Source organism: Serinus canaria, chromosome 1 (assembly GCF_022539315.1).
Source record: "Serinus canaria isolate serCan28SL12 chromosome 1, serCan2020, whole genome shotgun sequence".
Lineage (NCBI taxonomy): Eukaryota > Metazoa > Chordata > Aves > Passeriformes > Fringillidae > Serinus > Serinus canaria.
Genome location: NC_066313.1, coordinates 76819932 through 76837560, shown reverse-complemented (window position 1 = coordinate 76837560; position 17629 = coordinate 76819932). Strand labels below are relative to the sequence as shown.

General features: G+C 38.3%; 1 protein-coding gene across 3 annotated transcripts in view; it reads left to right on the top strand.

Moving 5' to 3' along the window:
* Window positions 1–17629, top strand: part of FGF14 (fibroblast growth factor 14) — a 373108-nt gene that overhangs the window by 253043 nt on the left and 102436 nt on the right. Inside the window, exon 1 of one of the 3 annotated variants that reach the window (XM_009085330.4) lies at window positions 535–727. The exons of the other annotated variants lie outside the window; for them this stretch is intronic. Coding sequence (XP_009083578.1) covers window positions 535–727 — 193 coding nt within the window. Of the gene's footprint in view, window positions 1–534; window positions 728–17629 lie in introns of those variants that run through there. 3 annotated transcript variants of the gene reach the window in all.

Below are 17629 nucleotides of genomic sequence, written 5' to 3'. Positions count from 1 at the left end.
GAGCCGTGATTACAGCTCTCCCCGGAGAAGAAGATTGCTCTCTCCAGATGCTGATTTCTGAAGCACTTGGCAATCATCAGGCGGGAGCCGGGAAGAGGCGGCGGTAGCCGCCCCGGCCGTGGCGATGGCAGCGCCGGGCGAGCGGGCGGCGGCGGCTCGGGGCTGAGGGGCAGCCCCGGGAGGCGACGCTGCCTGGCGGACCCGACCCGACCCGATCTACCCGACCCGACCGGAGCCGACCGGGCGCGGCTCTGCCCCGAGTCCCGCTCGCTCCGCCATCCCGCCGGCAGACACCCGCCCGAGCAGGTGCCCCAGCGCCGGGACACGGCGGGGGGGGACGGCGGGGCACCCATGCGGTGACCCTTGGCGGCGGCAGCTCCCGCCGGCCGCACGGTGCGGGCGCCCCTCCGCAGCCTCGCCTCGGGCCGGAGGAGGCTCCCGCTCGCCCTCGCCCCGGGGATGGGATCCCGCCGGGGCTGAGCACCTCGCCGCCTCCCTCCTCCCTGCCCGGCGTGGGCGAGCCGGCAAGCAGCCATGGCAGCGGCCATCGCCAGCGGCTTGATCCGCCAGAAGCGGCAGGCGAGGGAGCAGCACTGGGACCGGCCCTCGGCCAGCAGGAGGCGGAACAGCCCCAACAAGAACCGCGGGCTCTGCAATGGCAACCTGGTGGACATCTTCTCCAAGGTCCGCATCTTCGGGCTCAAGAAGCGGCGATTGCGGCGCCAAGGTGCGTCCCTGTGGCCGGGCCCGCCCGCGGGCTCCCGGGGGGCGGGCGGGAGGGGGCAACCTGTGGCGAGAAACTTCCCCGGCCGGGCGCCGCCCCGGGTCCCGCCCGCCGGCGGCTCCCGGCTCCCGGCTCCCCGGCAGCGGGCGAAGGCTCCGCGGGCTGCAGCCTGCGCACCTTCCGTCGGGACCCTCGGGGCCAGCCTTGCTGCCCGGCTGTCGGCTCTGGGGCTCCGGTGCGGGTCACGACAGGTGTGCTGAGGGCAGCGAGCCCCTCGGGGAGCCCTGCCCGCCGCCCCGCACCTCCCCGTCTCTCTTGTGTTTCTCTCTGAAGGACAAAGAGCGCACAGCGCTCTGGGTGTCCGGTGTCCGGGGGCCGTCGGTCGCCAGCCCCTTCCCTGAGCCACCAATATGCTTTTGGCAGGTGCAGCCTGGCTGTAGTGAAGGGGTCCCTCCCCAATGCTCGGTGAGTTTCCAGTCAGGGCAGTGAGAGGTGAAACTCATCCGGCGTCGGTGGGAAAGCTTCTTGGCATCCCTATGGGTACCCAGGTGCCTGTTGCCCGTTCCCAGCCAGGGCCTCGCCGTGCAGACCAGCAGGTTTTGCAGGCAGCTCTTCTTCAGGGTAGATGCCCAGGAGTCAATGGAGAAAACTGGTACCTTGCTGATTGCCTTCCATCCAGTACTTTGTATTAGAACCCCAGAAATAAAAGGACTAAAATGGTGTTGCAGTCACTTCTCTAATTTTTTAAAAATTTCGTGGCATTCAACAGCATTCAGAAAGGGTAATGGACTTACTCTATGACCTTAGGAAAACAAGTAGTTTTATAACAAAATTATTATATTGTGAAGAGTGAAAATGTTAAGTATCACTTGAAACATGGCTAATACCTACCAGTCAGTGATAAAGTACAAACCACCCTCTGTTGCATTATACAGAATGCCACCATGTGTTGTGGTTTGGTATGTATACTACAGCTCTGCTTTAGGTTGGGTCAGGAGATCATTTTAAGCACAATCAGGGAACTCTCCTGATTGTTGCTTCCTCCTTCTTTTCCATGGCTCACATTTGAAAATACATAAATCAACAAAGTCCACACAATTTTATTTTTACATGACTTTCTTACGGTAAAATTATTTGTTGTAACTCCTAATGCAAGCCAAATTTTGCCATTTTTGGATAGTACACGGATACTGCAAAGATGAGCAGGAAAATGTCAGTGGCAAAATCTATGGTGACTTTTTCCAGAGAAGTCTATGTGTGCTTTAAAAGACTAGAGTATCTGGTTTATGATGGTAGATTTTTATAAGTGATATTCTTCAGGAAAATAAGTTTAGGGATTGCTAACAGCAATTGTTTGAGCACCTGTGCAGTCTTTTTTGGGGGAAAACTCTGTATTTGACAGTATTATCATTTGAGGAGGAGAGAACTGCCTTGCAGCACTGAGATGCCAAACATTTTTTTAGATGAGAAGGGGCTTTAAAGAGACTTTTGGATTCATCCTTTTTCATCCATTCATTTTTCATAAGGCACTTTGTCACATTCCTGAAAAAGAGAACTGAATTAGAACATAACTCCATTGTTAACCTGTGCCACTGACAGAGAACATTTCAGCAAGAGCAATCAATAAGATCTGCAGTATCAGACCCCTGAGTTTATCTTCCTTCATGATGAGACATGGGGATATTTATCCATTGGTTTACATTAAGGTCTCAGAATTACTGCTCATCTGTAAGAATTCCTGCTGAAAAAGGTACTGTCATAGCTTTTACTATCTCTGTTCCTGATGCACAAAGTGATACATGGAATACCTGTGGATTCAAAGTTGCATTCTCTTTAAGAGACAAACTGAAGAAGCAATCAAGCCAAAGTCATTACTTAAACATCTAATGCAGGACAGTTTTGAGTGAATAATCATTTATGAAAAAAACCCAAATAATAAGGGCAATTGCTTTAAAATACATTATAGGAGTTACAAAATGAGCTTTTATCAGGGTCTGCTTTTAGATTTTCTAAACTGAGTTAAATGACCAGTGAATTCGTCACTGAACTCATACTGTCAAATTCATCAGAATAAGTCTTTGCCAAGCAAAATAGGAGGAATTTCAAAACATCTGTTGTCAGAAAGGTGCTATGGGGTTTTGACAAATAAACCTTGTGTAAATGATACAGAGTGTCACAAGAGCATTGTGAAAAATGAGCTAATCGAGATGTGACAAACCATCTGTAGCATTCTCATCCAATTCAATGGAAGAGTAGAATTATATGTAGATTTTTTTTTTTAATGTAGAGCAGTAAAAGCAAGACTGCTTTTCTTGGAATAAAAATGTGTTATGCTTTGTACTTACATATGAAAAGTAACTGTCTTCCCATCTTTGAAACAGTCAGGCAGCAAAAACTAGTGATGCTGCTTTTTAAATTAAAAGTACACATTTAACCTTGTACATATATGTACTAATGTGAATTAGGTAAATAGATATGCACAATATATGCACACATACAAACATGTCAGCAAACTTTAAAAAATATTCTTGATTTTAAAATTCTTCTTTAAGAATGCCTGTTAGTACTGTTTTTGTTCAGTGGGATTTATTTTAGAAAAAAATGAAGTTATTACAAATGCATAAAAATGCTTCAATCATTTGTATACCCTGATGAATTTTTTTTCTGTCATTGTGACAAATTCTCTGTTCATGGCTCTTCCTTTAGGGGCATACTAAAATATCAGCAGAAGTGTGCTTTGGGAGACTAACATTTAGAAATGGTAGCATTAAAGATACATCCAGGAGCTCACTCAGAATAAAGAGTAATATTTGTATTTACTAAAATATTTATTTCAATGATAGATGCCACAGTAGTTTAAACAGCCTTTCTAAGACTTTGATAAACTAATTAAACTGCCAAAGTGATTTCTGTGGAAGACTTCTCTGCTAATCTACTGAGTGGATGAAACCATTTTCATTTACTGGACAACTTTGATTCATATTGTTTAGCATGATGATATTTCAAATTTATTTAATTTGTATTTTGTTCTACCTGTCATGTGATAAACAAATCACTGTCATTAATTTCCAAATAACCGTGAAGCCAAGATCTTGCCTATTTGATGCCAGACATCAATCAGTTTTGAATCATCCTTTTTTGCATTGCAGGTTGTTTAGTTATAATAGTTTAATATTTAATTTATGTTAATATAATCACAAGTGGGAGGATTGACAGATATTTTGTTTTCATGTGAAATAACCTTATCTAACCTGGGGCTACCCAATGAAAAGAAGAAAATAAATGTCACTTCCCCTCATGCATCTACAAAGCACAGAGATTAAAACATATGCCTATCACTGGTGTAAATTCAAACTTCTTAGGCTGTATTTTCATCTGTATATCTAGCTGCTTTGCTAATCTGAAAAATCTTCATTTGGTTAATTAGGTCCCTTGGGAATATTCTACTGAAAAATACTCAACATTTAAATGTATTAAAAACCACGTGTGGTGTTTACTGTTTCTGTGTGCTAATACCACATTAAGACTTCTAAATTTATGCATAGAGTGTATGAATCTTGGGATGGCTTGGCCCCTGATTTTGTACATTAATATTTATAAGAAAGAGAGACAGGAGGAACATCTTCAGAAAATGCACTGATTAGATTTTACTGCATCTACAAAGGTAATTTAATTCCCCAAAGAAAGCATTTTTGGAAAACTCATCAGTAGATCAGCTAACATTTTTTGGCAGATGTGGGAGTGGCCCATAATCTCAGATATAAGATAATTCCCAATATGCATAGTGCCCAAAGTAGTTTCTAGTTCTCCTACTTGTGGAATGAAGTGGAACTGAAATGGAGATCTGTGCTTGTGAGTGTACAGGACTTGTTTCCCAAAGCTTAAGAAAGCACATCAGCTCCCACCAGTAAGCTCTAGCACTGCATGATCTGCCATGCTCAAAGTTTCAGCAGACCAAGATATGTGTCTGTGCTTTCCTATGAGATTGTCCTCAGAATTAATTCTTCTTCACTAAAGTCCACAGGTCTTGCATTGTCTAGGTGCAAGGCTGTCTGTTTCTCAGGGTATTGAACTGATGTTGCTTATTTTCCATTACTTTTCTTCAAATGAAATTGATTAACCCACAACCCTTTTGGAAGTATAAACACAGTCTTAACAGTCTATTTAAGAAATCACTCATTTTTTTCCTTCATTTACCTGTTCAAAGGACTGCATGATAATCACAAACTGAAACTGTGTAAATATGTTACATTTCATGTAATATATTCTAAGCACACTTAAAAATATATTTTTGAAAATATGACTTTCTAGACTCAGTCCCAAGCTTTCTTTCCCATGCATTCAGTATTTCACATAAACCCTTGCTTGCTAACAGAAGGTTTTAAAAGAAATACAGTAATGCCTGGAATGAAATTTTTCTTCTAATCTGGTACTAGTAGGTCTAAATGTGATGAATGAGTTGGCTTTGAGAACAAATGGGAAAAAAAAGCTTGAAAATGGTAACATAATTTTAGGGTCTATTGATTTTTAGAAATATTTCAAACTGGGGTGGTAGAATAGTGGGCATTTAATGTACAGATAGTGCTGTAGCAGTGTCATTTCAGAATATCTTTCATATACTAACACTACTTTTGAATGTCTTCACTTAGTAATTGGCAATTTAACTCTTCATTAGAAAATGAACTCTTCAAGCTTGAGTGATCTGGCTGTTTCAGTCCACATATAGTACTGTAAAGTATATGCCTTATTGTAGTCTATTAAATGTATTGTAGAACTATATTATCTGATTATTAAATATAATAAGGGAGATTGCAGTACAGGTGGTTTCTGATTCATGGTGATGTACCAATAGAAGTGTTAGAGGTGAGGTCAGGTTTCTACACTGTATTTAAAGACAGAATCCTATCTTTAAACAATATATAATCTATTAACAGATGTAATTTTTTGTTGTTTCAGGCTCTGATTTCAATCAAACAAAATCTGGAACTTAAAATTTGTTTTGAATTTTCAAGTCAGCAGCTTACAGACAGAAGTAATTAATTTCAATATAAAGAAAACACTCAAAAAGTTCATTACAGAACGTTTTTCTGTTGAAGTCTTTTGAGTTAGACTCTAAGCATAGTTTTGAAGATGCACAACTGTGAATCCCCATTTTTCATAGTGAGTAAAGAGCTCATATGTAAGTTCCTTTCTGCCTTATACAAGTACTGGAGTTAGTGATAGATGGGAAGATGTACTCCTGGCATGTACTCTTACTGTGCCATCAGCTTTTACTGAAACCCTTTGAAGCTGTGCCACTTTTGTTTTCAAGAGTTATTATTATTATTATTATTATTATTATTATCATCATCATCATCATCATCATCATCATCATCATCATCATCATCATCATCATCTCAGATCTTAGGCTCTGCCATACACTGAACAGTGTGAAAATAGAAAAAAGATTCCTATTGCATGGTAGAAAAGGATGAGAGTATTATTAGAGCTTTAAATTTCTTTTATTATGGTCAAAAATCAGCCACATGCTTTCATTCTAGCGTAGACAGTAACATTTCTGGACTTTAGGGGTTTAGTTTGTCATTTCAATTATATAAATAAGATAACCTGCTGAGGTCCAGTGTAGATATTCCAATTTATTTTCCTGTGCGACTGAACATTAAGGAACATATGCCTTCCTGGCGCCAAGGAAGAACCTTGCTGCTTTTGATGCCAGGATTTAGGAATGTATATTTGCATTAAGTTAGAGATGGGCAGGAGTAGAGTCCAGGACCACCAAGTTCTGATTCTATGTTATAAACTATAGATATTTTAGTTACCTAAATTTTCCTAAATTTATATTTCCGTAGATAAATACATAACCAAAAAAATGGAGAATTTTTCTAATTCAAAGTAAAGTTAGTGTAAGAGTGGAAAGACTAAATGGCAAAACTTCATATGAAATTTAGATAGATAGACTGTGTTGAAAAAAATTACAGAAACCTTGTTTCTACAAGGTTTTCAGGATTCCCAGTTATTATGGTTGCCATTTTGGAAAGTGGTGGGTAGAAGCTAATAAGCATGATATTGGATGTTCAGTCAGATTCTCTTAAATTAAGCTGGAGACAGGTGACTGAAATAGGAATGTGAAGAATATCCTTTTTCAGGGATATAAAATATAATCCCTAGGATGTAACTAAATGAAACAATTTAATTACATCTGTTGATTCTAATCCCTGACCCAGGTGTAGAACTTTTGAAAGGCATTGGAGTTACTGTGCTATAAAACTACTGTAAATTGAACCAAGACTGGACAGCTGATTGGCAGTAATCGGCAAAAAGAAATTACTAAACTCAACATTTTAAAAAAATCAAGTGATTAATCAAGTGATTTGCTTCACGTAAGAAGAATTGAGCTTCATGAAACACAATCACACAACCTGTTCTCTCTGGAGAAGGTAATTTTAAAATTATAAAAAAACCCAGCATCATTTACTGTAATTTCCATGGCAAAGCCTGCCTTTTCTACTTTTTTTTGCAAATTCCAGGATGTATCCAAGTTACTAAATGTAGCTGCTCCTCCTTTGGTACTGTGAAGCCTGACCCTAGAAAGCATGTAGTTTTGGGTGTTAGATTGTTTAAAGTGGTTTTTTTTTTTAGAAAAACAGAGAAGGAAGGAAGGAAGGAAGGAAGGAAGGAAGGAAGGAAGGAAGGAAGGAAGGAAGGAAGGAAGGAAGGAAGGAAGGAAGGAAGGAAGGAAGGAAGGAAGGAAGGAAGGAAGGAAGGAAGGAAGGAAGGAAGGAAGGAAGGAAGGAAGGAAGGAAGGAAGGAAGGAAGGAAGGAAGGAAGGAAGGAAGGAAGGAATTACGTTTTAAATTAATCTGCATTTAATGGTTCTTTTTGCAGGTGAATATGAGTGGAATTTCATTTCCTAATGAAAAGGGAGTTTTCAAGCCTCAAGGCATTTTTATTACTGAATTTCGAAATCACTCAGTACATAGCAGATATGTCAGGCTTAAGAAAAGGTCAGTGGGTTTATTTGCAGTAAAGATTCTTTCTGGAATTATGAGCCGTGGGGTAGGAGCTGGAACCAGGGTCTCCCTTAATGCAATAATGTCTTATAGGTGTTGTTATAGGTGTTTCTTCTTTGATTTTGATGAGCATTTGCACTCCCTGAGTCAGAGAGAGAGAGAGAGACAGACAGACAGAATGACAGACTTCCTTACTCACCATTTAAAACTAGAGCAGCAGCTGGGAAATTCTTTTTAGTAAATTTACTATGCTTTTATTTTAGCATTTTCTGAAGTGTGGAAGAGGATTTTCTGTGAAGGGTAACTATTTACTTCAGACTAAATTTATGGCTTATATGTACCTACTTATGTGAAACCATTGCATATATGTAATTCTTAGATCATGAAAATGCTCTTTTTGAAAAAGAGCATTTCTACAATGACCCAAGTGAAGGTTCTTATGATTTCTTTCCAAATTTGCAGCAGAGTTTTTCATACAACAGCAGACTTAACTTTTGTGATTAGAATGGTGCATGAAGCTTATTGGTAATTCATAAAGAGCAGCCTTCTTGCTAGAATATAAAGTAAATAAGTGTTTGCATTTGTTTTTGTTTTTGTTTTAATCCTTGATTATTTCTTCTTTGTTTTGAGGGACAATCTTATAACAAATTAGTATGTTCAGAAATGTGGTGAAATAAGAACTTTTTCCAGCCACTCCTTCTTGTACCTCTGTAGTTCATGGATTATAGTAGCTGTTCCAAAATCTTTCAACATTTACAGAGTGTTTAGTTGCTCACACACTCACTGCTTTATGCATTGTGAGCATTCCAGCTTGAGCAGATGCTCCTCTCATTTTCATCTATCTAATGTATAGCTGAGACTTGGATTCCTCTACCTTAATTAGTGATTTGTATCTCTTCATATGAAATTCTGATGAGTTGAAAAGTTTACCACTGTAATCTGTATATCAGCAACAACTAAATAAATGAACTCTTAAACTTCATTGCTCTATTTTCTTCTTTCACTTTTCTCGCTGTGTAATCAGAACAGTTCCTTCTATGTAATCAAAGCAAATACACATGAAATGTGTAAAATTTTGTTCCAAACAGCATTTTAAACTGTATTATTAAAGACAACAAAAATAAGATTCCATTAACTATTGAATCTCTTCCTATGGCATTAGAAAGACACTTGCATGGTAGGAAGGGCTTTGCAGCAGCAAAATTTATCATGCTTCCCCCTGTGTCCAGAGCAAGTTTTGCCTTGTTGGAGGTCTGGCCAGGCTTTTACATGGAAGTACACTTCTGACATCAGTCCTGAGGACTAGGCACACTTGCCATCAGGCAAGTAGAGGCACAACTACAAGATGAAGACCTAAGTATGGTTGTGTAAGGACGCACAATAAATTAATGTTTAATTCCTCCCGCTACTAATTCCTTTTCATCATCTTATAAATTATCTGGGATCATGACTGTGCCAAGAAGTAGGAATAATTCTAAAATAGCACAGGATACTTTAGAATTTTTGAATAGAAAACTATTTCTAGGGCTGAAAAATTGAGACTGATCTCTGCTGATATAGGTAATCTGAGGAAAAGCCAAATTTTTGCTTCTAGCAAGTGTTATTGAACTTAGCTTGTGTATGTTTTAAGGATTTGAAAATTTTTTTGTTCCTCCTAAGGTACTCATTAGAAAATTTTTGATAGTGAACAATATACATCATCATCATCATAACCATTTCTTACTACCAAGCAATAGTTTTTTCATCTAAACACTTTTATTCTTTCGTTGAATTTTACTTTGTATTTACTTTCTTTTACTCTTACTTCGGATAATCAAGTTTTGTAATTATCACAAACTCCAAGCAGAGAGTGGTGCACATATTACTTACACATCTTTCACAAAAAATAAAAAATCAAGACTATAGTCTTAACTTCTTAATTAACATAGTTTGGGTTTGGTTAAAATAACATTCTGAATTCTGAGAACAGGTTTGTTGGGGATTTTTGTTTGTTTCTTTTTTTGAAGAGATTAGTGTATGGCTGAACTCTTCAAGGCATTAGATTGATAAATTCAACTTCATTAGTGTTTCCAGTTGTATTTTAGTTTTCTGACAAAGTAGAAATATCTGTCATTCTAGTTCATGTATCCACAGACTTTTGCTAGACAAATGAGAAACTGGCTTCCACAGAGCTTCAGTAATGACTTTTTGAGGAAATATTTGAGGAAAAAGAAATAAAGTTTTTATATTTCAGCTCTCAAGTCAGATGTTCCCAAATTTGCAATTTATATAAACTGAGAACTACAGAATTTTAGCACTTTGGTATATGAAAATTAATTCATTAAATTCTGTTGTCTAAGTTGATTATATGTACTAAACAACTTTAAGGTTGTGATGCTACTGCCCTAAAACCAGATCTTTTGATGTAATGTACATGATTTGGGGAATCTTTGCAAAATTAATATGTGCTGCTCTGTATAACAAATAATCTGTTGCAAGTTCTGTGTAAAATTAGCAAAAAAAAATGCACGTAAATAAATCAAAATGAGTTGATGGTTCAGATTTATATGCATTTTAACACTTTGGAAACCCTAAATTCTATTTATTGGAAACCCTGGAAACACTTTGGAAACCCTGGCTGCTATTAAGCAGCCATTTTTTTTGGAAACAGTGACTATCAAAGTAGAGATAAGATAATTGAATCCAAACCACAGGAAGGAAGAAAAACTAAAGCATTCCCATTAGCCATACTCTCTGGTTCTCTATTTTAAAAAGGTTTATAAACTCTCAGAGTGTTTTTATTTTGAAAGTGTTTTTCTCTAAAAAGAGAGAAATAGACTCATCAGGTGTTCATAAAGTTGAAAGTTACAAAAATCAATGAGGTTAAGCCTGAATAATCTTGTTGCATATAAACCAAGGTATGAATAGTCATTTCTATCTCATTGTTGTGATGACAAAATGATTGGATCAAGCCAATAACCATCTCAGGGCCAATTATTATATTCAGTATAATTCAATCATCAATCATCATCCTGTTTACCAGTGGTTTATGTTGCAGACATAATGGTTGAAATTGACTGGCACCGTAAGCAAACAGTTCTGCTGAATTACTGGTGTATGTTTTTAGGACAATGGATATTAGTGAGCAGGATGTGTTCAAAATTTGTCAGGAATAAACAGTAAACAATTCAGGATCTGAGTAACTAAAAGTCTCCACTTCCAGAACTTAAATAAAAACAGCTTAAAATGGTTTAAGCAGCCTCAGTGGCAGAACTGTGGAGACCATGGTGAATCTCATCTTAAAAGTTGTTTATGCTTAGAGGTTCTTAACTATAATTTTGTCAGCTTGTTACCAACTTCACACAGTATTGTTATTTTGGTTTTCACAGTTTGCATTTGCTTCAAATACAGGGAGGGATGCAAGGAAGATCAGCCTGTTTTCTACTCTTTGCTGAGTGTTTAGGTGTAAGTAGTACATGGCTTGAAGAAAAGTAGTTGAGGGGAATGAACTGGTGGCGAGTTGTTGCTGATGTTTTTACAAAAACATTCACTGAAAATTTTGGCTAAATTTTCAGAAGTTTCAATCACGTTAATGTATGGAAAGGAAAAGTTAAATGTACCTGAGGAACCTGGCTAGAGATCTTAGTACTTCTAGATTAAACAGATTTGTAAAGACAAGGTTTTTTTTAGGGTTTTTTATTATTTCTATCCTTGTATTACCATCCATCCAGGACATAACAGGAGTTGTTAGAAGTACTCTCTTTGAATTGAATGAACATAGAATATAGTTTTATGAAAACTTCAGAACTTTATTTCCTACTTATAGTGGGGAAACCAGCTACATTTGAAGCCTGAAGCAGCAAAAATATTTTGCATACTTTGAGGTGTTTTTGTTGCAATCAGCTGTATTAAGGATGACCCAAACTACAACTAACATGGTCTGATGTAGAAACAGTCTTTAACTACTTGATACTTATTTTTATTCTACTTTGTTTAGTTTTTGATTGTGCAATATTTACATGCATAATGGTGTTTGTTCCAACTGGTTTCCAGCTAGACGTGTGTTATTACAGAGGCACAATATAGGTGTTTGATGTTGATTTTCCAGGGCTGTTCAGATGTGACACCAGAGGACTAATGGCACAACTCACATCCTGAGTCCAATAGATTGTGGCATACTGAGTTCTTTTTTAGGGATATGTCATAGCTGTGTAGGAAGTGAAAAAATGTTTCTTCACTTCTGCCATAATATCAGCAATGTCTTGCACAGTGGCTTTAGTATGTTGACAGCTCTGTGAGTCCTGAGTGCCTCTATTTGGTTATTGGGTTGAATTTTTATCTCTGAGAAGGTTTTTTTTTTTTTTTTTAACTTTTTCCTTTTTTTAAGTAACATGAAAATTATGCAGTTTTGGACTCTACTGGCTACTGCCATAGAAACAGTATATTTGGTGGAAAACTGTTGAAATACCAGTATCATTATTTTTTGTATCCTTTTTTGAGTTTTGAGAGAATATTTTCATGATGAATTAGACCTTGGCCTTTTTGTACACTGGATGCAGTTGGGCTTTCTACATTTTAATTGTATGGGTAGTTGTGTTTATTCTTCTCTCTTTGTAGGGAGGCATTGGATCTGTGTTTTATAAACTACTGTGAGGCAGGTCATCAGTGAGCTGATTTGGAATGGCTGTAGTTTTTATGTTGATGTAGACTTGTATCTAAGATTCTGTTTAGAGGAAGATGAAAAAATTGAATAGATTTTCTTAATTGGGGTAATTCAGACTGTATCTAGAGCAAGATAGAAATTTTCCTATTTGCATTCCTGCAGAGGAAGAAGAAATATGAATTTCTATAGATCAGAAAGCCCTTTGCTACCACCTTTGCCTCTAAGCTTCAGCAGATATGCTTTGGAAACAGAACAGGATTGTTTTCCAACCATCCCAACACGTAGTTGCACAGTCCTGCCATTCAGAATCCCAGGGACTGTGTGTGTTGCCATCCTTCTTCATGGCAGAGATAAGGCTGAAATAAGGTTTGCCCTGAGGCTGTTGCTCAGTCATTAAAGTAATATCAATCAGCACTGGATCTCGCATCTTGTTCCAAGGGGACGAATGAAACAAATACCCTAGAGCTTATATGCCACTTGGGTAACTATGTGCCCTCAAATTAAATTAGTAAAAAAACAGGAAAAGGGAAGAACTTTTGACTATCCTAGCAATAGCATGGAGCTGCAGATGCAGCACACATGCAGATGAGTTATGATATTAAATGTTAAGGCTGCTGGGTATTAATGCTCTGGGTATTTATGTGTCTGCTGTGACAAATAGGTACGGTGGTCAGTTGTTTCCATGACCACTTGGACTCTTGAATAGAAGAACATGACATTGTGGTGTAGACAAGGCCACAGTTATTGTTATCTATGCTGTGACAAAGCTTAGACCACTACAAGGTGTGTGACACCTTGAGACTACTCAAAACCCAAAAACAGAGTGGTAGTCTTTTGGGGTCTTCTCCCTAAGAAGCTCCAGACAGAGGGATGTAGTGCATTGGAAACTGCTCTGGCTTCTGAAAAGCTTCAGCTTGGAAATCAGAGTAGTAGCAATACCAACAACTTATTAAACAAAGCTGTTCAGAAAGTGACTGTTCTGTCATCTGGGAAAGCAAACTGACGTTTAGGCTTGTGGAGTTTTTCACTGCAAAGCATGCTGTGTTTTCTATTTTGTCAGAACAGTATTTCCAGTCAAAGCCTGTTTTGACACACACATCCTGACTTACCATATTGGTAAAACACCTGATTACCCAAGGAGGGGGATGGTATGGGGGGAAAACTCTGGCAAATGTGCCATTCACATCTTGTTCCATCTAAAAAACTATGGCAGATATACCAGACCTGTTTGAAGAGTGGTTATATGAATTATTCAGGCTTTAACTTTTATTTCATTGGCTCTGCAATGCCTCCTATCTGCCCTGATCCTTCAGTTTCATGCATTAAAACGTGACCAAGGGGAGTGACAGTTGTTTTGTGACAGCCAGCTATCTGACAGCAGGTAATGTAATTTCAGTCAGTGCAGTGGGGTTGAAGTCAAGCTGTACTGTGGCTGAACTTCAGGCCTATCCCTGTATTGCCAGTAGATTTCATGGAGTTTATTTTTCTTAAAGCTTTCTATTACTATAATAGGCAGATGCTTGGAATTCATTTCAATTCTGTAAAGGGAAAATAAAATATAACCAGTTTGTTCTGGGACTGCAATTTTGGAATCTGCTAATGACCACAACCAACTTTTGTACAGGTTTTGGTAAACAAAACTCAGACAAAAATGTCTGAGTTTTGTTTACCAAAACCTGTACAAAAGTTTTCCTAATTCCTGTAAGTGCAGAAGTTATATAAATCTTTCAACACTGAGTTTTTAATTTTAGCACATGGAGCTGCAGAAGTTGCTGCTCATTCTGAGTTTACCACTGCAACTAGCAAGCAAGACTGTGAGACCAGACAATAAATCCATCAGAAGTAGTCCTAGAAGTAGTACATATATTATTCAAAAAATATCTTCCTTTATGTTCATGTCTGCTTTGAACATAAGGAAATATTCATGTGGATTCATTAAACTGCTGTGGCCTATTAGAAATAAATGCTGCTTCATTTAAAGGTTTTAATTGAATGGAAGGTTTAAAAAAAACCAACCCTCCCCCATCCCCAAGCCAAAACAAGGATCAAGCTATTATTTGCCTCATAAAGAATCAGAATTGGTTTAAAATATAACTAAAATTATTTTGTTGATGGAAATTTTACTGAGTGCTTACTAAAATTAGTCATGTTTGACAACCAGATAAGTTTTGGTACATGGCATTGGTTTTCTAGCTTGCATTCTTAGGGGAGCTGCACTCTCAAATGTAAGCAAACCTGCCAAACTTCAGCTATGAAAGTTCAGCAACAGGTGAGGTTTAATATCAGGAGCTGTGTAGGTTAGAAAGTTCCAGTCATCATTCTAGGGAAGCAGAGATGTGTATGGTCCTTGGTTTAGCAAACTGGGATAAAAGAGTATGTTTTAAGACATTAGCTTCATTTAGCTAGCCTTTATTTTTAGCAGCCAAATAAGGGTTTGTGCTTTCACATAGGGACAAAGGAGTGATGACGGTGGTAAGTCACCTGTGCTAGAGGGGGTAGAATATGCACACATGGTTGTGCTAATTTTGAGATTGTCTACTGCTGTTGTAGCAGTAATGAAGCTCTGCCCTAATGAATATGAGATCTGGGTAATTTATTTTGTGGCTTTTTCAAGTGACCTTCTGTTGCACTATGTTTAGCTTTGCGTTTTGCTTTGTTTTTTGTGCTTGTAACTATAATTGCTTTTTTAAAAAAAAAAAAAACACTCAAAAAACCCACAAAAATAGAGCAGTTCTTTAGGGCTCTATATCCTCATCAAGGAAAGGAGAAAAGAATAGAAAAGAATTAACCAGATATTTTATGGTGAGCAAGTAAAGTGAAATTTTCACACATGGTCCTTCTCCCTAGACAAATGAGCCACATTTTTTTCTGGCCTTCTGGTAGAGATTTTTGGACTGATATTTTGGTTTTGCCTGAAACCATTTTATTGCTCTGTCAGATTAAGCCAAATGCCAAACTTCCATCAAAACAGGAGAACTTTGTTAAAATGTTTGCTATAAAACAGTCTGAAGGCTGGAGTTTTTGTTTTTTTTAAACCCCTGGGCATAAAAAGCAGATCTGCAGCTTGAACATTTTTCTGTCATGTGGACATTTCAAGTCTTGCGTTCCTACTCACTTTGTTTCAGATAAAAAGCCTTTAATCCCAGCCTGTATTGGTTACCAACCTGATAGTTGTTCCTGTGTGAGTAACCCTGGAAATGTTCTTACCTTTTTTTTTTTTTTACCTTTATTATGGGCTTTATCCTAAAAGAATATTTTACAATGGGAACATTATTTTCTGCTTAGTTCTGTCTGGAAAGCTTTTTCAAAATACATTGACGTAGATAACGGGTGACTGATGTTTATTACAAATGCCAGGACATTATCAGAGATGGTTTGGTGATGTGGAGCAGTGGTAGTTTTAGGCAGATAAAGCAAAAAAGAATTGTTTCAATGTCTTAGAACCATTTTTCTGTTAAACAAAGACATAAACTTTAACCCCCTTGAGGTTTATTTTATGCATTTTCCTACATCCACATGCTGATTTTAGACACCAGTTGATTATTTTAATACTTGTGGCACATGTTCACTATTATTACCTGTATGTGGTGAGAGGGTACTAGATGTGTTTGCTTTATGCAGTATTTGGTTTTCTGTTGAAAGATCTCAAACTTGTTTCTTCAAGGGACTGCATAAGACAGGTGTCAAGTAGGATGGGAAGTAATCTAACTTCTGGAATGCTGCGGGTGAGTGTTACAAAGGCAGAGGGGCTGTTGCCCTTCAGGCGTGTCAGTCAGGGGAGGTTTAACCATTATCACATATTTGTGTGGAATCCTGACTTTAAGGTTGTCATTTAAATTTATTTGGAGAGAAACAATTGTTTAGCACCTTTTCCTGTTCTTCCTGCTAGGAAATAATTTCCTGTTAAGGTCAGTTTGGAAAAGTTCTACCTTAAGGATGACATTTCAAAGTATTTCCATATTGGCTGGATTTAGATGACTCACAGCCTTTCTCAGACAAGTTTCTTTGCAATCATCTGTTACATCATTGATTATTTGTTGAATCACTGAATCTGAGTGTTCTTCTAGGATATCTTGACTCTGCTGAAGTTCCAGGAAAATCAAAGTATGCTTTCCAACCATTGAATAGGTGGCCATGGATCTACTCTAGACCCTTGCGATTAGATTCACCTTAATTGAATGAAATTCTTGCTATGGAGACACCAAAACTTGGGTAACTTGTAGGTTCATATTTTGACTGATATGCAATTAATTAAAAATATTTATTTCTAGGAAGTTATTCATGACACCCTGAAATAGATGGGTCCATTAGCTGTGATGGGAGCCAAGGAGCACTGCATCAGATGCAGAAGTCCTAATGACTCTAGTCATGGAGTCTGCTCTAGAAGTAGTCTTTTTCCACTCCTGAAATGCTGCACAGCAGGTCTGAGGAGAGCTGAGACCCACATATTACTGTAGATCCCAAAACAAAGCTATACTCCTCTTGACAGCCTCCCAGTTTCCAGTGCCTGGACAGACAGCAGGCTGCCTGGTGGAGCTGGGAGCCTCAACCTTTGGGAGCCTTCCCTTGAGCTGCAGTAGCAGCAGAGCTGAGGAGAAAACAGGATTCTTCCCTCACAAAGAAGTCAGATTTCTTAAGAACAAGGAGTATTTTAGGGTGCAATAAATATATTTTGAAATCTATAATTTCCTGCCATTTACCTGGGGTTGTCACCCTTCCATTTCTATAATCCAAAATATTCTGATTATTTTAATTGTAGCTCTTGTTACTAAAATTCGTCTTTTATCATGCCTATAGTATAGAGAGTTCTGTGATATAAACCAGAAGCATTTAGTAAAGTTTGGTATTTAGGAGATTTTGAGAACTTCAACATTTTAGATTTTTGCTGTTGTCCCAACAATATGTAAAGTAATTTGCATACAAATTTCCAATTTACTCAGCTTTAAATTTAGCTTGCCTGCAAAAAATTGTGGGTGGCCCATCCATGGCACTGTTCTAGGCCAGGCTAGATGGGGTTTTGAGCACCCTGGTGTAGTAGAAGGTGTCCCCTACTTATGGCAGTGGAATTGGAGCTACATGATCTTTAAATTCCTTTCTAATCCAAGCCATTCTATGAAATGTCTCAGGACTTTTAGAAAAGTCTTAGAGCTATTTATGGCTTGCCATAAATAAAAACTGCCATTGAAAGAATTTGTGACTTTTCAGAGGAGGCAATTCCCCTGGGAAATTATGTATTCTGAACAACGCATATCC